Here is a 24,407-nt window from a genome sequence, read left to right as displayed (position 1 = left end):
CAAATCAACATTAACAAAAAAATAAATTTTTTTTTCACAAGGAATTACTTAGCTTTTATATTTGTGTCATTAAACCACTAGCGAAGTTAACTTCACTTAAGAAACTGCATAACAATAATAAAGAAATGTGAAATTCCCGAATTCCTTTTCCCATAGTGCATTTATCATGATTTTTTACATGGATCAATCTTTCAACCTCAATTATATATTAATATCGATCAATTATCGAATTAATTGAGATCTCGTGCGATCTTGAAATTGCAAGATTGAGATTGCATTTTCTATTGGTGATGGTCTTTGTTTGTAGATCAACAAACACATGTTTGATTTGCCTCTCCAAACAATAAATTAACCTGTTAAGAACACTTCACAAATGAATAACACTATAAATCCTATATTTTCTTCATAAATAAGCATTTAATCATAGATATCTACAAATTTAGTTAAATTTTTTATTTTATACTAAAATTAAACAAAATACAAAATAAAAATAGGACTAACCTAAGGGACAAAATTATAAACTAACTACAAAAAATGGGCTTGAGCTTGGAGTATGTTGAGAAAGCTGGCAGAGTTACCACACCGGATGTCAATCCCTATGCGCTGGACATGAAAGTAAGAATTAAGAAGGTGTATCTTATACACGCGGTCTATGAAGGATATATTCAAGAAGAAAATACCAAAGAAACTCAAAAAACTAGCCTTTGACTCATGCATTCTCACAGGAGGTCTCATCAAACAAATTCAAGTATGTCAACGGTCAATAGAGAGAAGTGTCCTTAACATAAAGTTATCCAACAGAGTTAGAAACACAGAGATAACAAGAAGAACTAAACTTACAGATGCAGCAGTACATATATTGAAGCAAAAATACAATTGGGCAGGGCACATAGCCAGGATGAAAAATAACAGATGGACAAAAATAGCTATGAATTGGAATCCAAAAGTTGGCAAAAGAAAAAAAAGCGGCAAAGTGCGAGTCGGACTCTCCCATGAAGGGTTCCGTACCATATATGACATAAAAAAAAACTACTTGCTAGATCTCATTCAAACCCATTTTCGGTGAAAGTTTGCATGGTAATGTACATTATATATTTTTTACTTTTATCATTCTCTTATTTTTGAAGTTACAGGACACACACACACACACACACACACACACACACACACACACACACACACACACACACACACACACACACACACACACACACACACACACACACACACACACACACACACACACACACACACACACACACACACACACACACACACACACACACACACACACACACACACACACACACACACACACACACACACACACACACACACACACACACACACACACACACACACACACACATTTTACCACTTTGGAAGTGTCTATCGCGCAAACTATTCAGTTTAGAAAAAAATTATATTAAAAACCTCAATATCATTTTTGAAGACCTATTCATAGATATCCCACACTTAAGGGTTTGATAAAAAAAAATTGAGTTTCAGTTCTAATGTTTGGGGAACCCCCAAAATTTATTGTTTTTTTTTTCTATTTTTGTGTGAAAATCTTAATGCAGTTCACAGAATACATCTACTTACCAAGTTTCAACAGTATAGTTCTTATAGTTTCCGAAAAAAGTGGCTTTGACATACGGATGGACAGACAGACAGACATGACGAATCCATAAGGGTTCCTTTTTTTGCCATTTGGCTACGGAACCCTAAAAAGGGCAAACCAAAAACAAGATGGGGAAAAAGACCTAATAGAAACAATAGGAAAAAACTGGAAATAAATGGCAATAGACTAATATATAGATGGATTCATTTACTTTAAAAGACACTGCACCTACTTAATCTTTCTGGTTTAACCCATTGGTTGACTGGTAGAGAATGCCTTAAGGCATTAAGTCCGCCATTTGTACCTTCATGTATTGTGCAATAAAGATTAAATAAATAAATAGACAAAAATGTAAGAAAAGGCAAATACCTAAATATAATAGAAAAAGGCGATTCGGAAGAGGCCTAGGTCAAAAGACCTTACGAACATGCTTATAGAAATAAAAATATAATAAGTAATTGTTAAATATAATGTCAACAGTTCGTATAATAAAGGCTTTAATAATGATAATAATCTTAAACACGCCACTGCTCCAACTGTCAATAATATGAAATCCCGATTCCTACAAATTTTGTATCTTAATTTGTATTTAATTTACACTTTACATACTGTTTTTATTTGCAAGGTAGGTAGGTACTAAATTGACAGCCCCTGGCACCACTCAACCATACTGCATTTGTACCAATTTTATATTGAAAAAAATCGCAGATCAGTTGGAAAATTGGGACAATAATTACCATTTTACCAGCTGCACTATAAAGATAAGTTTTAAATAGTAAATTAAGTTTTTTTTTATAATCAAAATATAACAATTTTTTTTTATTATTAATTCATTCAAAATAACTTAACTATATAATAATTAATAGCATAGTATTTATTTGTTTATTTATTTGTAGTGATTTATTTGCTGGCAGTTGAAAGATCAATTATGTATCAGTCCCACAAATCGGTAGGTATATACAGGATGTCCCAAGACTATGGGACATCAAGGGAAAATACCTTAAATATTGTAGATAGGATATTTTGCTGAAAGAAGACTTTATTTTATTTTTAAAAGTCAGTAATATTGCATTAAAAAAAATTAAAAAATAAATAAATATAATTATTATAGGACATTATTACACAAATTGACTAAGTCCCACAGTAAGCTCCTATTTACTAAGTAATACAGTCGACGGCCAAGATACGTTCACATTTTTCGTCTTATTACAAACGAGTAAGATGCACGAGTAATTTAAACATATAGGTATCTTTGACGACAACTGTACAGTCTAAATCAAATATTATTGAACTAATTATCCCATGCAGCAAAAGCCAATAGTAATCACGAGCACAATACAAACTACATATACTCGTACAAAGGTAATCTCTATCTCTATTTTCGTTAATTCCCCACCCCTAAGCGCGCATACAATTTAAGTGTCACGCCTAAAAATATCGTTGCATTGCATGGTTCGATTAGATTAGGGTATACGTTAGTTGGGTTACCAACTTACCACCCGTAGGCACTACTGAATTGTGTCTCGGCTTGCGTGAGAGGGGCCCGTGACGTGTCCAAGTGTAGGGCTGGGGAAGCCGCCCCTTCAATGGCCCTCGAGCGATCCACTAGTAGCCTCGTTAGCTTACTCAGCATCGAGCTTCGGTAAAGTCAAAGAGCTCTATAAACTTATATTCTATAGTGGCTACTTCACTCTTGTTCTATAGAATAATAAAAATAATTTATGTTCAGCCTAGTGTCAATAGTCGCATTGTCTCAAAGGTCTACTACATAAGTGCACTAATTGGAATTTTACAAATTTATTTGTTTTGGGATGTGTAAAATCAGCAAAAGCGGTAAAACTTAAATAAATTAAACTGTTGTCGTTGATCAAATTCCGTTTCACCTATCCTGGTGTTTATCTATGCTATTTAAAAAAGCCTTACAAGTAGAATTTGGGCTAATTGGCATTTCGCTGGGATTTCGCTATGAGCTGCAAGCTATGTATTATTGTTATAGAGCTGACCTGATGATAGTATTAAAGCTGAATTTTGATATTTAACAAATTTAACTCATATCAGTATAAGAATAAGGATCAATGTCAAATGGCGTTCCTAAAAGTTTTAATTATGTGTCGAAAGATGGCAGTAAATTTAAGTCGCTACAAAGTTTTCTTTGACAATACACCTCTATTTCAAATTCTCTTTCTTTGCCTATAATCAAGATTGAAGAAAGAAAAATACGTTGGTAAAGAAACCTTATCATGAGATTTTTGTTCATATGTATGAACAAAAGCTAATAAAAAAGCAAAACCTGTTGGCCAATAATTGCTAAGCTTTTGGTACAAAATGAACTTTCCTAGCGAATTCTTGGCAGCAAAAATGTTAATATGCACCTTTTTAACTTACCTTGTGTGAAATTGCTTGGCGCCAATGGCCGAAAACTGCTGATAAAGTAACTATAGCTTCGAGTGTCATACGATCTGCTTGAACAATACCGATGAGTGCAGATTTTTGTAGGTAGTTCCATACTCGAATAATATTGCCTGTTTGTAAATTGGTTAATGTAATGGACTCCACAGACGTGACCTATAATTGCATATAATTATTGATAATTAGGGCATTTGATCGTCCGATGAAATCCATTGCACCTCAGTAACCGGCAATGTACATATCGATGCGATATTGGTGAGATTTGTAGAGAATGTAGAGCCCATAAATGTTGCGTCTTGTTTCTGGCTGTAACTACAATCCAAATAGGTAGCTAGAAGTTGTAAGTACGAGCAAGTATTGTAGGAATCACGTGTTCTTACTTATATAATTCTCCGGTCAAATACCTAGTGCCATTTGAATGACGAACCTTATTCGAGAAGCCGAATAAACCAAAATCGAATCGTCTACGATCCGGGTTATTAATAGGCGTGTGTTGCTCATGTCATGTACTACCCACGCAAATATAAAAATCATATAAGGTAAAGTGTACATATTATGTTGGCAACCAATTAGTCCAGCAGAGGCCCTTTGTGTTGAGATTTATAATATTTAATTCATAGGGTGGATAGGTAACCTAAGCTATCTACGACGTAACAAAACTAACAAATCACGAGGACTACATACATAAATAAATAAATAAGTATCTATCGAAAGACGTACATTCGGGAAACTGTACAAATACCAACCTAAGTGTGTTACCTATATGAAAACAAGACAAACTGTATTTTTATTCGGTAATTATTTATTATTAAAAAGTGTCAGTTGGGCTAAATTTTATTAGGGTGGGTATCGACTTATCGAGTTGGAGCACAATTTGACAATTTCGTCGGCTTGCTAAATTTCGATGGACAAAGTCTAGATTTATTAGTTTCCACTAGGTATATCTTGTCGGATAACCTTGCGAATGAGGTTGTAACGGGTATATGTAATCACTGAACTGTGTTAGCGCTTACTGAGCATATCGCCAACAGCAAACCATTGTAAATGTGATCTTCAATTTAACGCATCATTTCTATGGGCTTGGATGCAATTTTAGGAAAACCTTCTAGATTGACAGCTGATACACCCTTGCAGTACTTCTATGGAACTGCTAGTGGTAGTGGATCTCATTTCCAGCATACATGTTCCCTTTTGGCTATACGTTTTTTAATTAAGAGAGAACAGGCAATATGCTATGTATTGTAGACAAAGCTTTACTACCTCTCGACCTCTTAGGTATCGTCATCATCGCAAGATTATGGTAAAAGTGCTCATGTTGTAACACAAGGAAACATTTATACTGGTTCACAAAGCGATACGCTCAACAAGCGTCTGCAACAAGGCCGAGCAGAGTGGTTAGTCGCTGTGGCAATGCCGCGACACTGGTAACACGAGCTAGTTGTTCCAGATGGGCGAACGCGTGCGGCGAGCGGACGGCGCGCCGGCGTCGGGTGACACGGCGCTTGCATCCAACGAGCACCCTGTTGACCGGTGAGTACCAACGAAAGTTCAGCTCAGTGAAACCAAAAGCTAAAAGGCTTAATAAAAACTAGCTTTTATTTATATGCGATATTTGTATCTATTCCTTTACGGGTTGAGATGAAATATAAATTAGGTGGCGATGGTAGGTATGGATGATGCCGTTGCCGTCGAATGTTGACCTGGAATATCTGAATATGGAAAATGGCCGTAACTCCTTTGTTACTCTTAAAATTGTCGTGATTACAGACGGCATATTAAACTTCTCTATTTTTGAAATACCCCCCCTCTTGTTGATTTTGCTTTTGATTTTAGCTCCATCTTGTGTTGATCTAATAGTCTTGTTTGTAGAATGTTTTTGTTGAACAATGCATGCGTGTAAAACTGCACAATATCGTCAACGTCATTTAATAAACGTCATAAGAAACGTGCACGAAGTACGAACTAAACATAAGAAATATAAGCAATAAATAACGTTGGAAATATAAATTATGATGCTCTTGTACAAAGGTGTTTTATTAACATTAATGGTATTTCGAAAATTGTTCATCTTTCCATGATTTGGATTACTTAAAATTTGACATCGCTCGAGAGTGCAAAGAGTCGCTCGCAGGCTATATTTCGCGAACTCCGAGGAGCAAAGTATAAAAAACTACAAACGTTAAATTGAACGCATGTTTGCAAGTATTTCCTAAATCGCAATGGAACCGATGCCACCATTATTTATGCAGTGCAATCGATCGCGTAGCCGTCCGTGTCCACGCAGTACCAGTAGTCGCCGATGTTCTGTTGCGTCCTGTAGTTACCGTTGCTCTCGCACGTCTCCGCCACCGTCATCCCTGCGTCGGGGAAATATATGGACGTGTCGCGAGCGCAATCTGAAAGTGACACATATGTGCGGTCAAGTTTGATTTCTAGGATACTTGGCGATACTACATTTTTACAAAATGGAAAAAATCACCGCTTCCGGCAAGACTTGCGATTTTTTGGGACACTGGTCCAATCGCTCTTAAGGGTTAGCATATTGTTACTGGTGAATTCACAATAAGTACAACTTGAGACTGCTGATTAAGCGCGATTGAACCGGTGTTCCAAAAGGTCGCACGTTCGAGTCTTGCCGGATGAGGTGAATTTTTCCATTAATATAAAAATAATACTTTGTACCTACTCTGTTATTGTGACAGTAATATGAGAAACAAATACGAGGCCTATATGTATTATTCAAAAATGTAGGTATAGTCGTAATGAGAACTTATCGTTATCGTATCTCATTCTTCGAATCGGGCCGTGTAACGTTTTGATTATAGAGGCTTTTTTCAGATAAATAAATAAATAAATAAAATATATTAAATATAGGACATTATGACACAAATTGACTAAGTCCCACGGTAAGCTCAATAAGGCTTGTGTTGAGGGTACTTAGACAACGATATATAATAATAGATATATAAATATTTATACATACTTAAATACATAGAAAACACCCATGACTCAGGAACAAATATCCATGCTCATCACACGAATAAATGCCCTTACCTTCCATATCTTTCTGTCACCCGTCATCTTATCGTTCACTCGTGTTCGTTTCATGTCATCTCTCACACAATCCATCCACCGTGTCCTAGGTTTTCCTCTTCCGTTCCGTCCCTTCACGTTCATTCGTAATACCTTTCTCGTCACGTGACTTTCATCCTTCCGCATCACATGCCCATACCACGCTAGGTGATTCGCTCTTATTTTTTCTATTATGGGTGCAACTTTCAGACTTCCTCTTATGTACTCATTCCTTATCCTATCCATTCTTGTCACACCACACATCCATCTTAACATTCTCATTTCTGCTACATGCAATCTCTTTTCATCCGTCACTTTTAGTGCCCAACACCAACACTCTGATCCATACATGACGACAGGTCTTATGATGGTTTTATAAATTTTACCCTTCAGTCGGAGGGGCATCCGGGCGTCACAAATTGTTCCCGTGACCTGTCGCCATTTCATCCATCCTGTGCTAATCCGGTTTTTCACATCACGGTCAATATCGCCATCGCACTGCACGAGCGAGCCGAGGTACTTGAAATCGGATTCGGATTCTTACCACTTTAATACTAGAGAATTTTATCGTTATAGAAGCAGATCAAGATAAATTGGCAGCGATTTTGATAGCCCACACGACGACGACGACGTATGACGTTTACTTAACATCTGCACATGCTGGGCTATCATAATCGCAGCCAACTTAGCTTGGTCTGACTAGTTGATCGTACATTTAGCGTTACGTGGCTGTCTATCTGCCTGACTATCGGTCTATCATTAATGTTATTTCTTTAGCGTCACGGTAATCTTTATAGCTCTCACCTTATGTAGTGCTGTACTTACACTTGAATGATTCTAAACCTAGGGTGTTACATTAGTTGCACCGACATAGGCACATAATAAGTTAGGCTAATATCAATTGTACCATTTCAAGAGGCTTGCGAATTGCGAAAACTGTGTTTCATAGAAATCTAATCTGCACTGCATAATACCTGTGACCTGTGTCGTGAAAGTCGATAACGTGGTGACTCATTTATTTCATACTCGTACCAGCAAAAACCTTTAAGTTGTCATTTCACTAGTGCAATCACAGATTATCTAGAAATAAAATCTGACTTGCCTAACAAACCCTGGCTCCAAAGCGTTCCAATATTATTCACTGTCTCGACTTCTCCTACGACGTAAACGTTCATATAGCAAGACTAACGTCTACAGTATTCTAACTATTCGTCTACAGTACCCCTAGTGTAACTGTGATCGACATCATAACGTGACGAACGCGTTTGCGTTAAGTGTCATTTTGTATAGGATTTTGAGTTTCCAAAACGTCCCGCTTGGCGCGCTCTTTCGAAATTCAATACAAAATGAGACTAAACGCAAACGCGTACGTCACGTTTGGAAATCGAATTTATTTACACTACGGGTACAGTATTCAATTGTCACTGTCATCTCGTGAAGTTCTGTAACAGTAATATGATTTCCGGTGCGATTTAATACCGTTGCAGACCGGTCAACTACCCTGATTAGACACTGGTGGACCCTAGGAGTTCCGAACGCTTTTCTACGCTTTTAGTGGTAGATATCTATTCGTCATATATAGACCTGGTTAGTTAGTCGTCTAGCGGATAAGTGTCCCTAGTGAAATAAATTGAGTAAGCTCTGCAAGGACCCCGGACTAATAGTGCCGGGGAGCTATAGTAAAGTAATTCGACGGCGCCACCTCCGCATTCCGTCCGCGGGATGGGTGGAGAACCGTACCACGGATTGGGGACAGGGTCACGGCCGACCGGTCGCCGCGCACCCGTCGACGTCATGCCCCGGTCTAAGCTGAACCAGATCATTTATGCAAAAGCTTCCAATTGAACCTCGATAATATGGAATGTGGAATTGCTGCAGTGCACGTACCCGATATACGCACTTTCTTGTTAGAATGATATACCTACATTTCGGAACTCTGGTTGAAAAATCCCATAACGAAACCAAAGCGTTACCTAGACTTCTGATTATGTCTTTCATTTTTTCCAGCAGTCGGTTGAAAATACTCTAAGATACTTTCCGCATTTGATGCGTTCCTTGTTGTTTATTAATTGCATTGTCTGCATTATTTATTTTAGTAGGCAATGAACATGCAATCGTGTCATAAATATCAACTACACGTGTTTTGGTATGATGGCATTACTCGAATAAATAAATGTTTATAACCTAAATGTCTAGAAATCTGAACTTAACATATTTAACCGAAGTAACTATAACTCACTACAATTCATTCCGGCTACTTTGCTTGATTCGGCCGTCCATGCTCCTAGAATGGCACCGTCTCGGCCCGTACAGTAAGCACTGAAAACATTAGGTAACAATTAAGAAAATATATAAGAACAATATTATTATAAAACAAACAATTTTTGTGGTATAATTGTATAAAAACCGGCCAAGATCATGTCGGGCCATGCTCAGTGTAGGGTTCCGTAATTACTCTTCCGTCACAATAAGCTAAACTGGAGTAGATTGTTAACCAAGGGATGAAACGGTACCTATCACCCGAATTAAACAAATAGGCAAATTTGCATAATCAGTACCTAATTAAAGTAATAGACTTACTTGCAATCGGAGACTTTGCATGTCTAAAGATAAATATCCCATAGCGAAAAACATTTAGATTGCTATATAGATGAATAAGGATGAGGCCTTCACCTGTGGAAGCGGGGTTCTTGAATAATTAAAATTTTTGAAATTTAATTTACAATGTATTAATTCAAGAAATAAAAGGCTTTTTATTTTTATTTATTTATTATAGATGAATAAAACACATATTTTAGCAAACTGAAGTAATTTTAAAATGATTTGGTTCATTAAAGCATGAAAAAGTAAAGTATAACACTAAGTCCTAGACATAATGCATCGTACATAAGTGCAATAAACGAATATGAATATAAAATTAGCGGGATTGCCTCTTTTTATTTTTTACCCTTTCGTTCTAAAACTACCAATAGTCGACGGCTTTACTCATACAGCCAATGAAATTGTTTTAGACAAATTAAATAAAAATAGAATGAGTAAAATAACCAAATTTTTATCTTATATTTTAGCTTATTTTCAAGAATAATGCCAAATAACTTTAACAACCCATTTAATGTGGTAATAACGTTTAACTGCGGATGTACGTCTTTTTACTATGAAGGGGAAACTTTTTGCGATAACTCAAAAACAGCTAAACTGATCATGTCCGCTACCACGATTTTTTTCATATTTTTGGACCTATGGTTCAAAAGTTACAGGAGGGGGAGGGGGACACTTTTTTTTTCGGAGCGTTATCTCCGAATATATTAACTTTATCAAAAAAAATGTTTTTTGAAGAACGCTTTTAGTTTTAAAAGACCATTCCAACTATACCCCACACGTAGCGTTAAAGCAAAAAAAAAATTCACCCCCACTTTACGTGTAAGGGAGGTACCCTAAACAAAATTACATTTTTACATTTTATTGTACGACTTTGTCGACTTTATTGATTTTATGCCAAATTTCATCTTTCTAGCACTAACGACCACGGAGCAAAGCCTCGTTACGTAACTTAGTTGTTGATTGTGGTTTCACTGAGGTAAGAATCAACGAATTACGTTATTATTAAGTGGTTGTGATTGGCTGATTCCTGATTTTTTACTTAGTGGAACCCTAACTCTTGTCTATTCAACTAAGAAGCGCGGCATACATCTCTCCATCTTGATGGATTCGATGAAATAATGCTACGTATGGAAAATTGTACTTTACCTTGTGCCTTGAATTTTATAAGCCCCATAACTTCCGTCGTAATCGCAGAGTGTCAAGGACTTGCTCAAGTACTTAGTTCCATGTGCTGACTGCTCCTTGTGTATCTCAACCAAAGCTTGAACCGGGCTTTCACATCTTCTTAGGTAACTTTCACCCATGCCGACTGCATTGTCTGAATTCAATAATTTTGAACTTAAAATCTGGTTATATATTTTTTTACTTTTTCGTATAACTTATTTAAATTAGAACTAGAAAAACATTCAGAACAATAAGAGCCATGTGCCAACTAATATCATAATGGCTGTATCTATATGCGTGTTGAGTCAATGAAAAAGAATCCTTGAAGTTTGGTCGTGGATATGACAATGATAGCATTATTTGAACAAGTGTATAGCACTCTTTGTTGTTCTATTTTATGAACTAAATTAGATTTCGAGATATTTTGTCTCAAGTGCAATAGATTACAACTTACAACGCTACTAATTCTACTCTATGTTGTATGTGAGGTTGTATCCGTGGTAGTAACAAATTTCATCAGATATCCGAAGGATGCAGCGTGTGATGTCATTGGTCACTGGAACTTTAGTTCTTAAGCAGAGTTACAGCAATGTAATGCAAGCGCGATTAATCTACGATGGCCGCTTTCTACCACTCGGGTCAGCATCGAGAAATTAAAAAATATAGATGCTAACGTATATACAGCACCGAAGCAGATTAATGATATCCCTGAGCAAAATTTGAACTATAGGTTGGTCAGTACGGGATTACGCATACTATTCTATAGCCAGAAAGAAACCTCACCACAGGCGATAGCAAACAGCATCACCATGGGGCGAGTTTGCGAACGGTATTAGGTAGACTAATATTATTAGTCCACGAACCTTCAAGTCGTATGGGTTACCTTGGCAACACACTAATAATAATACTCTAATACCATTCGAGAAACGGGCCCCATACCGGCGTCGTTTATTACACACTAGTAGAGGTACCGGCTTAGGCTTACTCGATTGCTCACTTCTGCATCTCGATCTCTTCTATTTTCTGCTGCCACTGAAATAAATAAGTAACTTGTGACGTACAGCAAGGAAGACGTTTCATGTTTGTCTGAAGCACAGGTTGCACTGTAGGTTGGCCACTACTCGGTTGCGCACACCAGCAGAGTCCGTTGTCGCACTGTAGCGGCTCGTAGTCGCCAGTGCGTGTGCAGTGGAGCGTAACAGCTCGCTTCTCGGATGCTTCCAATTCTGCTCTTCGCCTACTACACGCTAGAAAACATAATACATATGCATATGCAACAGAGACAGCATCTGTCTGTACTTGCTGTCGCTGCATGATAACAAAGAGTTCGCTGGTACAATCGACGTCAAATATGTTATGTTTACATTTTTCGCTTTATTTTATTACAAAGGAGTAAGGTGCAAAAGTGTAAACATATCTTTGACGTCGACTGTACACTGAAAACGCGGAGGATAAATAATTAAATAAGAAGTTAAGAACACTAGGAACAGCCTACGTGCCCTCATAAATTGAATTAGTTAGGTTTATGTTTGTCTACTCATATTATTAGATTTAGGAATGTTTGTTACCGTATTTCCAAAGAAAAATCTTATTCTTTTTATACAATACCTACTTATTCAAACTTTTTGACCGTTTCTTTAAAACCTGCAGAGTGACGAATAATGACATACGTCTGTCATATTTATTTTGACTGGCTTTACGGAATGGGTGATATTAAATTATTGTAATTTATTTTATATTTGCATGTGATTTACTTTTATTTTTTGTTATTAGAATACCTTTTCCGATAAAATCACTATATCCCCTTTCTAATAGATGAGTTAGAAAGGGTGAAACAAAAATATCAAATGACATAAAAAATGTATACCACTGCAGTTGAAGCGCCCCCGTTTCAAAACCACACCATGGCTCAAATGAAGGTAGGCTTTCTATGAAAATACTGTGCTAAAGGGTCCACTGTATTAAGTGTCAAAATTAATAAACCTTATCTAAAAACATTACCGATGGGATAGTATTGCCGTTACTACAGTCAGCATAAAAAAATGTCGGCCAAAGCGGTTATTATTTCTATGACAACCAAGGTGTGTTACGATTTACGATATATTTGGCTATGTTGACCGTCACTATCTATTTGATGTCGATATTGAGTGACTTGTGAGAAGAGTCATCCGTAGTACAAATCATCAGTTTTTGGAACCGGCAACAAGAGCCACAAGTGTTGGTTTTATGGTATAAGAATCCTGAGTGATAATTTTGGATATCTTGAAGAGACGCAATAGTACCCCCAAAGAACTGCATGCGGCTCAGGTTTGCTGACCGCTGTGTTAATACATATAAAATATAGAAAAACACTCATTAGGTATGTACGGATCACCAAAATAATGTTTATTATAGTATTTTATGCAACAGTTGTATAAGAAGGGTCAAAAAAGGCGAGTGGCGTGAGTTACAATGTGAGCCGGAGCCGAAGGCGTAGGCGAACATTGTAAAGGGATACGCCACGAGCATTTTTTGACCTACTTATACAACGTTGCATACAATACTTTTCCTACGAGTCAACAAAAATAAATCTTAATTTAGGTAAACAAAGCAAAAGTATATAGCCAAGACGCGTGAGCATACCTTGATACGCGCCCGGCCCGCCCCGGGCCGCGGCCGGCCGGTCAGCGACACCTCGTAACTCATGAGGCCCTGGTACTTGCTACTTGCTAAATTAAATATTTGGACAGTTTTTTCTCGATTTAGGCCACCGTAGCCTACGGAGACTAACAAGCAACACTAAGCGGTCTTCGTAGTCTATGGGTGTTGCTATATTACGGGTGTCACATGCGTGTTTCTGACTTATGAAGTGATTGTTTTATGCAACCAAATGAATATTTTGTAAGTTGGCAGCAATGCACTTAGTTTAAAACTGTATTTGTTTTGATTTTGTTAGGTTGGTAGCCATTAATCGCAGTAACATTATAGCGATTAAAAGCACAAGTGCTGTTATGAGGAATAGACAATATAGACTTTTCTTGAAACCTCTTATGTATGTTCTTATATTCGTGTTAATGAATGCATAAATGACATATAACCGTAGAGGAGTAGGAAAACATGTTTAAGACGCAATGAGTGCCAGTGAAGCCGTAATGCAGACTAGCTAATAATAAAGAAGTTGATATTGAGTCAGAATCTATTTAATATGCAGTAGCTTGAGATAAGCATATTTACACTTTTTTTTTGAGAAAAAGGTATCTTTTCTCAAGCTCATAGTTTGGTAAGCCATTTCCGTTAGTGGAAAAAGGCGACAAATTCAGAAAATGTAGGCGCAAAGGGTTGTCCTCCTACACTGAAAGAAATGGTTTGCATAACTGTAACAAAATTTTGGTTACTGTTTACACAAAAATTGGGACTTGCGAACTATGTGTTATATGTTACAAAACCGTGTTTGGCTATCAGTGTTCAGGTACTGGGTATACACTACAAAATAAGTTTGTAAATTTATGCAAAGTTTATTTTCTTATAACCGTAGTTTAGTTATTTAGTAAAGTTTCAAAACCAGTTCGGCTATCTATTTTTTTCAGTGTATAGAAAGTTTTAATTTCGCGCCTTTTTCTACTGACAAAGTTGGTTTGCCAGAGTATATTTAGGCAAACATATTCTTGATTACGCTTGTTAAAAATTGTATGCTTTGTTGCTCCATTAATAGTACTGTAATAGCTTTATGAATTAAAGTAGTGATAGTAGGCAGTATTTAGTTTAACCTACCGCACGACATGTTCTTTGCTTGGCCTCTCCACATTTGTCCAAATATTCTGTTCCCGCGGCGGTCGGAGCAGAAACATCTGTGTAATTAATTCAAAGCCATTCAAAGCGTTCCAGACGGCAAACAGACGTGTCAGGGAAAAATCAAACACATACATATCATAATAATATGAAATTGATATCTGTTCAGCGTATCCATAAAATATCTAAAGGGATAAATCCCTTAAATAATATTGCAGTAGCAATCATAATGTCATATTTATTAAATAAATTTTAACAAAGCGTATATAAAAAAAAAATTATAACCTATAAAAATACATTTCTTTTTAAGTATCAACAATATCTAATGGGAAGGAGAGGTTATTAATGGTTTTATTTAATATTTATATTAAATAATTCGTTCACGTTCTCGTTGCCTGCACGAGAAAAAAAAATCCAACTGCATGCAGTATGAATTGAAATGCACCTGCATATAGTAGGTATAGAATGTTTCACTGAATATTAGACATGTACACGGCGCTCTAAAGAGTTGGATTGAACGCTAAAATATTGGAATCGTAATGAATCATACCTCCCCGTGAACAAATCTCCCTTGCATTGCACCGGCGCGTAACTCCCGTCGGCCAGACAGCTGGCGGGGGGCTTGCACTTGCCAGGTACGGGTATGCCTATAATAGACAATGTAAAAGTTGAAGAACTAAACGGAAAACTTTATCGTTTCTATAGGTATGGTGTTCGATAATCGAAATATAGTTCGTGTCATTCACGATGACGTGCAGATTTGTCAAATCTAACCTTTAGTAACATGAAATTACGAGTATCTATATTAGTACTACTTCACATTTTTTTGCACTGAAAAGATTTTTTAGCTAGGTTCTACGGCTTTGTTTTTACATATTTAGATTATACTGTACCGTGAATTGGGGTTAATTTGATCAATTTCAAAATTAATATGTTCTGTTATCTCCCCGAATATGGAATCTAAAAAACAAAATGCCAATATCGGTTTTTGCTCCTCCAATATATTTTTAACTTTTAATGTATCTCCTGAAATAAAATATAAAAGTGGTGATCAACTTTAAACTGAACTTGGGGTTACTTTGATACCCCCCCTTTTTTCGACGGAATTCGATAGTAACCCCCATAGAGAGCCAAACTTCAAAACATTAAAAAAAAAACCGTTCGCAGGTTTAGGATTTATAAGGATTTTTCTGCATTTGGGGTTACTTTGACAAAGAAAAACCAGGATAGTTTAATAAAAATCAACTAAAAGTCTCATATTTTATTTATATATGTTTAGGACCATAATTGAACAATAAAAAGCTATCAAACTACCAACAATACCATGATATTCGGATGCTTGAAGTATCGACAGCCTGCCTTCGACCACTTCTGTCAAATCCTGATTTAAAACTTTTCGGAGTAGTTCCGATATGCTAATCGTTTTTTATATGTTCGAGGCATTACTCTAAAACAATAAAACAAAAATCAGTTAAGAAACCATTAATTATCTAGATCTATATTTCGCGGGGTGTCATTGATCAGTGATCAAAGTAAACCCTTATGGGCGATCAATGACACCCCACGCCCACAAAAACCGCAAAAATAGAAATGGCCGCCATGATTATGATTTACAACAAGAATCTATGTCATAGGCCGATACATGACTGATTCAATTCATTACATCAAATTTATGTATTTACTATATAGAACATTGTAGGTACATTATAAGTTATACAGGCTATCAAAAGTACAGAAAACTAATACTTACATATTTAATTTTATTTTCATAAATCGCCGTGACGATCGGACACAAATCACAATCTGGCAGTGACGTTCAATTTTGCCAACCGTAAAAAAAATATCCAAAGGACGCGTTTAGAAAGTGTAGTATTCGAGTTTGAACCTGAGGTAAAGTTTTTATCAAAGTATACCCAGGAATCAAAGTAACCCCAATCCACGGTATCACAGGCCAGTGATACATACTTATTACTATACTATCACTTGCCTTTTAGACCTGCAAATCCAAATAAGTCAATGTTTTTGAATTACTATGAAAATAAAAGGCATAAAAACAATTAAGGGTCTAACATAACCCCCGCCGCTTCCCGGCATTATCACTTATTCGTATCACAATCCACAAGCAATTTTTCCATCTACTCTTTGGTTTGTTTACATTATTATTCTAATAATCATGTTTTTTAATTATTATTATTAACATAAAAAGATACATCTTACACAGATACGGAGTCCCACAAAACAGTTTACACGGGGTTAACTTTATGAATTGTAATAATACAAAAAAAGAGACAAAAAATAATGCTTTGTTTTATTTATAGCATTTTCGTGTTTTGATTGACATTTTCATTTATACCATTATTCCATTATCAAATGAACGAATTCACATTACATACGCACGCACACACTCTTGTTATGCAAACACAGCCAATCAAGATCAATTTCTATACCGTCAAGCGGTAAGAATGTGAAATGCGAATGTTGCTTTGATATTAAATAATATTTGCTGACATACCTCGTAGGTGACTTGCAAATACCTATCTGTGAAGCCGGAAGTATTTTGCTAATAAAGAAAGTAGGTAGGCGTGCTTCGCAGTTCTATTTGTAGACGAGACTTGTGTATTTTTAAATTCATCTCACTAACATATTTTTTATTCTTAGTAGGTGAGCGACCTCCATAAAATGAGTTTTCCGTCAAAATGTATAGTTTCTAGTTACGGCTCTGAAGTGTCTAAACTACATATTTATTTCCATAGAAATATCGTTTCGTCAAAGCCGTTTTCTAAAGCGATGGAACGGAAAATTCTAAATACACATGGCTTTCATCGATTACAATCGTATCTTAATTGCGACATTCGTTACCTACCTTGCATTAGCGAAATAATAATGAGTACAGCCGGTTCCCCTACGGCAAAATATTGGCAGGTCCTTTCCGGGAGATTGCGTTCGGCGATCGTAATGACCAGATCGGCGAACTTCCGATGACCATGCTAGGTATTCGGAATTATAGCTACAAGTGTAATTGCATGCGGGAAATATCTAGATTATTCTAGGCATACGATAGGTCTGCCAGACGACACACGGGCGTTCCTAGGTACCTTCATGGGCCTATGCATTTTGTATATATGAGCCTGTGCTGTTCAGTTAGTAGTTTTAATGCCTATAACCGTGCCCTTTCAGTACCAGTGGTAATGCGTCGAAAATATTCAACAAGCATTTTTCATGGGCCGTAGGAAACTTCCTCAAATGTCTCAAAATTAGCCAAACCGGTGGGATTAATTTCCATGACCGCTCCGGCACTGTTGCCTCGTAGAACTTGGCCTATTATACCCATGTTCTGTGTGGGTTGTACATTTAAACCGATCGTTAATACCGGAATAAAGCAATAATTATGCATAAATAGTATATGAGTGCAACTAATCGGCCTAATATATTACAAACAAGCTTCGGCCCGCGACTTCTTCAGTGTGGAATTAGTTATTCCATATTTACTATGTTCCTACCCCCCTGGTCACCCTTCTTCCGGGATGAATGCCGAATTTATTTATTAATTGAATCAATTTATATTTATTGCGAAAGCAACTGTGTATGTTTGTCTTTTCACGGTTAAACCGCTGGACAGGTTTAAATGACATTTTGGTGTGGAGTGAAGATGGTTCGTGTGTGGAAAGGACATAGGATAGTGAAGTACTAGTGCCAATGAAGGGCTATCGTTATTTTTATTTTTCAACGGTGCTAAAATAGAGCACTTTAAATTATTGGACTAGTCAAAGTCAAAACTAATCTTATGAGTCAAAACTCGAGTTCACTAACAGGCAAATCTCTGATAGTACCAAATTTTTGTAGTGTCATCTGGATTAGGTGCATATACTCGTAAAGTTGATAGTGAGGCAGTTGAAATTTTCACAGATGATGTATTTATATTGCCGCTATAACAAACAATACTAAAAAGGCACATGTATTTATTTACAACAGCTGAAAGCGCCTCTACCAGAAATCAACGGGATTCTAGAAGGTTGGTTCATAATTGTGTTCCCAGGACAGCATTATATTCCAATCACTGTTTTGTGATGTGCATGAAATTTTTTAACAAGTTACCAAAATCTATTAGAGAACTGCCTGTACATAGATTTAGAAGCAAATTAATGAAGCTATTGTCTGATAAAAGTTATTACAGTGTAAAAGATTTCCTCTCTGAAGATATACAGCCAGATTTGTAGTAGTTTTAACGGTATTTTAGCAAACATTAATGCAGATTTTGAACCCATTCACACTTATAAAAGTATGAAATTTTGAAATTAGGCAAACTTAAGAACCAGGCCTCGTTTTGTGGTGGACACGAACCATCTTATTGGCAAAGTATCAAAATATAATTTAATATTTGTTACTACTAGCGCCATCTATCCACATGATGTGTGTAACTTACATGTACCGTTACTCGTTCAATAAAAGTCAGTCTGTTGCGAATGTTGCCACACCAAATTTCATATAAATCTGTTCAGCTTCAGCGGTTTAGCCGTGAAAAGACAATAGTACATTTTGCAACGAGGGGGTAAGTGAAATACTGTACGAGAGTCTATATATTCACGATGTGTATATGGGGAATATTTTTGGATTTGTAATAGTAAATCACCCCCAACCCTTTAAATTAGGGGATGGAAGATTGTCATAAGCGAATTACAAAGAGAATTGAAATCCCATCAATAATATTTTCATGTAAAATGTAGCCAAGACGAGACCATAAGGCTCGCATTGTCAAAAAGATATCAGATCTCTTGTAGAGCCAACCTTCTAACTCTGCGAGCCCTAACTTCACAAACTTATTATTATTATTTTTTCCTAAAAAAATCTACATTCGAAGTTTTATAATATCTTATCGCTAAAGATACACATAAAGACGGGTTGTTTTTTTTTAGGAAAACTTGAGTTTAAGCAGATGTAACAAAGCACGTGCTCATTATTTTTTCTTCTCTCTTCTGCTCTCAAACATATACTCAAACTAGCCATTAACTAGCTAGTTGCTTGAGCATCACTTTCTATAGGAGTTAGAAAATTAAGTAATTTTTTAGTACTTTGGAGGACGATTTCTCCCAATACATTGAGTTTAGGCAGCTAAAAAAAAATACGTGTCTTTTATTTTAGACTACTCTATAACATATATAAATATGAATCAAATCAGAATCGGACAGTTGGGAACCTTTCCTTGTTAGTCACAGAAAAATAAGTAAGCCCATACATGTATAAAACACATTTATAATTAGTTGTAAGCGAGCGTTTCGGACACTTCATTATAATAAAATTTAAGCCTTAATGAAGTATTAAGGGAGCTTAAAAGTAATTAATTAACTTTTAACAATCCTGCCAATTCCTATACAACTTATTAAGTAAGTAAGGATAGCCATGCATGGAGTAAACACTCTAAGTTTACTTATTTCTCTATAACCTTAAGTAGTGGACTCTAGAATAAAAATATAAACTTAATATTACGATACTTATTGTATACGATTATGAATTATGAGTATTGTTACCGGGACGACAAACTGGACAGCATCCGAATAACACTTTAGGATCGTACTGTAAAAAATCTCCTTTTGCACAATCGCTTTCCTTCAAATCCGATACACAACCCGCGCATTTGGAATGTTGCGCCATCGCCGAATTTACCAAACAAATTAGGGAAACGCTTGACAATAACAAATTAAACATGTTTTACGTTTTCAATGTATTGGAATACACTGAATATTGAACCTGAGCGCTGAGTGCATAATTGCAAGCCGATTGAATTATCTTTTATCTAAAGTGCACTGTTTTAAGTACCTGACTCGCCCTATTATTATAATTTACAGTACATATCGTGCTACTTTTCCGCACTAGTGCGTAAATTAGCATATTATGTAACTATGTCGAAAATTAAAAGGGTCATATGTACTGTAAAACGTTATACGATACATGTGCGAATAGGTAATTTGTCGATTTAAAACACTCCCTTCGGTCGTGTTTTAATTTATCGACACTTGTTACGAATTTCCTATTTTTCGCACTTGTATCGTAAATAACTAAAATAACATCATGTTATTATAGTGTACAGGAGCTCTTGAATGGTATAATGCATTCTGATTCTGATCGGCGTAGTTTGTGTAGTTTGAAATGCATATTATAGATACTATGTAACATTCTTAAGTAGTTTTAGGAGTCGTTTTTGCTTGTATATGATTTTGGTTCGTAATATTATGACAATAATGAAGCGGCCAATTATCTGTTTAGTTGAATAAACGAGTACAAAACCGTGTTTAACTGTGAAGTCATTTCAATAAACAAGAGTGGGGTGTTATCAGATCGCCGCTATCGCCATCCCAAGTTATTATGTAGCGAGCAATCGCGCTAGGTCGTGCGGCAAGCCTTCCGCGCACCTGTACTAGCCTTACTATCGCATCCTCGTGCTGCGTCGTCGCGTCGCTTATCATAATTTTATCTGTTTCGGTTTATACAAACGCGGCCCAGTTGTGACTTCTTACTCCATGATTTCTCACGCGCAACTCCTTATTTTCAGATTGGATTAAAACGGGCGTATCCGGCTAGCATGGAGGACTGCAGGAAGAGACATCAGACAGGCACTAAAGTTTCGAAAATTGCCCACATATTTCAAGGAATGCCGTCGAGGGACGAGGAAGACATGCGCGGCGCCGAGATGACGGTCGTCCGGACCGAGAGCCATCTGTCGCGGTTTAATACCGCGCGAGCTCTTTTTGAGAAACTGGGCGAAGAAAACCGCGGCTTCCGCATAGAGAAGTCGCCATCGGCCGCAGCCAGTTTTGCCGGCACGCGCGGTGGAGCACCCTCAGTGCCCTCGCGCTCACGCTCCAGCTCTGCGGGCTCTGTCAGCCCGCCGCGGCGCACCATCACGCCTTCGCCCGGCGCGCCTCCCGCTCTCAACGGCGACCGCCTCGCCAACGGCTCCACGCAGCCCGTACCCCCACCGAAACCGGCCAAGCCTAGCGTTTTGCCAAAACCGGAAAAACCTGATAGGCGCTTCAATAAAGAACTTATAGAGAAACAAAGAAACTGGACTTCTCATTTTAGTAAACCGCGTCCTTCGTCGCGGTACGAGACACATGAACCTAGTGCGCGAGTGGACGCTAAATATCCTAGTGGTGTACCGGAAACAAAGTCATTGGAAGTTGCCGAAAGAAGTGTTATTCCCTCTCGTGTATACTCGCCCCCGCTATCGCCATGTGCTGGGGACTCTCAAGCGGAGCGTCCTACGACTCTCCCTTCTAGTTTAGTTCATAGAGGTGCGTCTGGTGTAAAATCTCCTAGTCCTGTGAAAATGATTGCGCCCGTATCGCCATCTACTAGATCCAATAATATAACGTCTCCCACCTTTAGATCAGATATAAGAAGTGATAATTTAAGTTCCTCCTCTAAAGAAAGTGTTGACACCGGTTCTCAGCAAATAGGTTCATCTGAAATTGTTTATCCTAAAACTCGATCGACGCGAACTTCAGTATCTGCCAGTGATGAGGCTATCGCGGAGAAGGATTCCGCGTCAGACAGAAGTCCTAGTTTGCAATCTTCTGATTCGTCATCGCGGTCCGCTGAGAGATCGTCCCACTCGCCTTCGAGATCCGCCGAGAGATCATCCCATTCACCGGTCTCTCCGTCTGTAAGCCCAGCTGCAGTAGCCCCGGCTTATTCTCCTAGGTATCCAACATCGCCCCCTTCACCACCCATTCGATCTCCGAAATCACCCTCTCCATTGCCACACGAAAATGCTAAAATAACAGCGAGTGAGCTAACAGAAAATCGAGTGTCCGAAGAAAGCGAAGAATTTAAACAGGAAGATAGAACTGATGGAAAAATTCCTGATATCTTATCACGAGCTCCCCCTAAGCCGAGCCCTGGGTTACCGGTTTCACCGCCGCCTCAAGAAGACGATGATAAGTTAAAGTACGAAAGAGACTCGACCGCTCCGCAAAGTCCGGAACCTTATGATAGTGTAGTAGATTCACCAAAGTTACTTAATAAAAACTTGGACGAGGATGATGGTTACGAGCACATAGAGTACAGTGACGGGAGGGACGAGAAAAGCAATCGGCGCTCGTCAACGCCGGAGTCGCCTGCAGGCGCTCCCCCTGAGACCGCGCCGCGTTCTCCGCTGGCGTCACCGCTCGCCTCGCCGGTGCATCGGGAGTACTCCTCGCCCACCGTGTTGTCTTCACCCGTACCCCGTGAGTGATTTTTTATTTCAAAATAATAGGAATGGTTAACAACAGTTTAGGCAAAATGAACAATTTTTTTTTGTATTCAATACACGAAGTTTGTGTATCCGTTTAAATTAGTAATCGTCCTTATAATTGGATAACTGATAATGCGGTAATTTTACTATTTTTTTCCTGATAATGACTTACATATTGTGGACAGCTCTGCATGTCATTAGTACTAGCATAGTGAAAACACCAATGCATCTTCTTATAACATGGATTCGAAATAAAACACTGTCTTATATTAAGCTTATGTTGTGGATACTAGACGAATGATATATGAACAGGCACAGATAATAATTTAAATACATATAGAAACCATTTCTATTATAACTAAGGTATAATCATCCATGCTCATCACACAAATAAATGCTTTACTATAGAAAAGTTACTACCAACAGTAACGACTAGGCTATGGAGGCCGTTTTATATGTTATAGAAAATAATTTTAAGTATCAACATAATTTTTGGATCATTTTAGTACCTATCGTTTTAAGATCTACATTCAAGTTAAGTTTTCAGCATCGTGGGAAGTAAATATCCTTTTATCATTAGTTAGTAGTAGTTCCGTAGGCGGCGATTGATGTACGTTTGGCGGTCTCGTGCTCCGTGGGTTCAATGTAATATTGAGGAAGTCAAGGTATTTGAGTCGTTCGAGTCGATCCCGATTTAGATGCTCCGGCGCCGCCTCCGCCGCGACGCGTCGCAGTTACCCGAGCGACGTCGGTCTGCGCGCTCCCATTCGATCGTTCCCTTCTCATCTTGCACTGGAACATCCGTTTTCCAATGCATTGTCTTATCTAGACCACCCTATTGCACTTACTGTGATTGTGACTTTGTGATAACATATTTACAATTTTGACTGTTCTTATTCATACATATGAACATTGTGATTGTTAACTAAACATCAAAATAAACTTGCGATTTCGTTGAAACTTTATTGTTATCGGATATAATAAAGCATTTCGCCTTTAACGTGGTTTCGACTTGCTATTCAGTTTACGATAAAGTTGCCCAGGGACTTCGCAGAAGCCTTAAAAGTTCTTATTGATTCCGTAGTCGTAAGTTCGCAACACAGACTCTGTTTTTGCTCGGTTCATTCTCGCCGCCTTGCCAGGAAACGCTTCGAGCCCATCTTAATATTACATTCATTGAGCAACGTCTCGGACGCTGCGCTAAATATTAACTACACACATTACACTTCTTTTATATTCAACGCGCTCCAAGATAAGTTATTGTTGTTGTTTGATTACCTCTTCGCTTAATATTGAAGTAGATCTGTTATTAACTAACTAATACTACATATAGATAATTAGCTGATTGATATGCAAGAACTTAAGGCATTTATAGAAAAATATGGATAATATGCACATGTGTTTGTAGTTGTAAATCGAGCAAAAACTGAGCATGGAGCCACTTTAATATTAAATTGTTATTTATTTACTACGTACTTAACATTTGCACAATCTTAAAAGTAATTTATTTTAAGATAAAGCGCCAAGAATATTTATTAT

The 24,407-nt window shown here is 37.4% G+C and overlaps 2 protein-coding genes across 2 annotated transcripts in view; one reads left to right on the top strand and one right to left on the bottom strand.

The window, feature by feature from the left end:
• Window positions 1–5,600: 5,600 nt before the first annotated feature.
• Window positions 5,601–20,720, bottom strand: LOC133523667 (uncharacterized). The gene is made up of 7 exons (XM_061859346.1): window positions 20,161–20,720; window positions 15,186–15,282; window positions 14,618–14,694; window positions 11,929–12,114; window positions 10,850–11,021; window positions 9,342–9,421; window positions 5,601–6,426 (listed from the first exon to the last, which is right to left on the bottom strand). The coding sequence occupies exons 1-7, from the start codon at window positions 20,336–20,338 to the stop codon at window positions 6,272–6,274; spliced, it is 945 nt and encodes a 314-aa protein (XP_061715330.1). The 5' UTR covers window positions 20,339–20,720; the 3' UTR covers window positions 5,601–6,271.
• LOC133523668 (uncharacterized) overlaps window positions 12,570–24,407 on the top strand; it is a 45,355-nt gene continuing 33,517 nt past the window's right edge. The window contains exons 1-2 of the mRNA XM_061859347.1: window positions 12,570–12,786; window positions 21,183–22,860. Of these exons, the coding sequence (XP_061715331.1) occupies window positions 12,727–12,786; window positions 21,183–22,860 (1,738 nt within the window). The 5' untranslated portion in view covers window positions 12,570–12,726. The remainder of the gene's footprint in view (window positions 12,787–21,182; window positions 22,861–24,407) is intronic.

The sequence above is a fragment of the Cydia pomonella genome, chromosome 12, assembly GCF_033807575.1.
Source record: "Cydia pomonella isolate Wapato2018A chromosome 12, ilCydPomo1, whole genome shotgun sequence".
In the NCBI taxonomy this organism is placed as follows: Eukaryota; Metazoa; Arthropoda; class Insecta; order Lepidoptera; family Tortricidae; genus Cydia; species Cydia pomonella.
The sequence above is the reverse complement of the archived record's forward strand: the minus strand, read 5'-3'. Positions and strand labels throughout refer to the sequence as shown.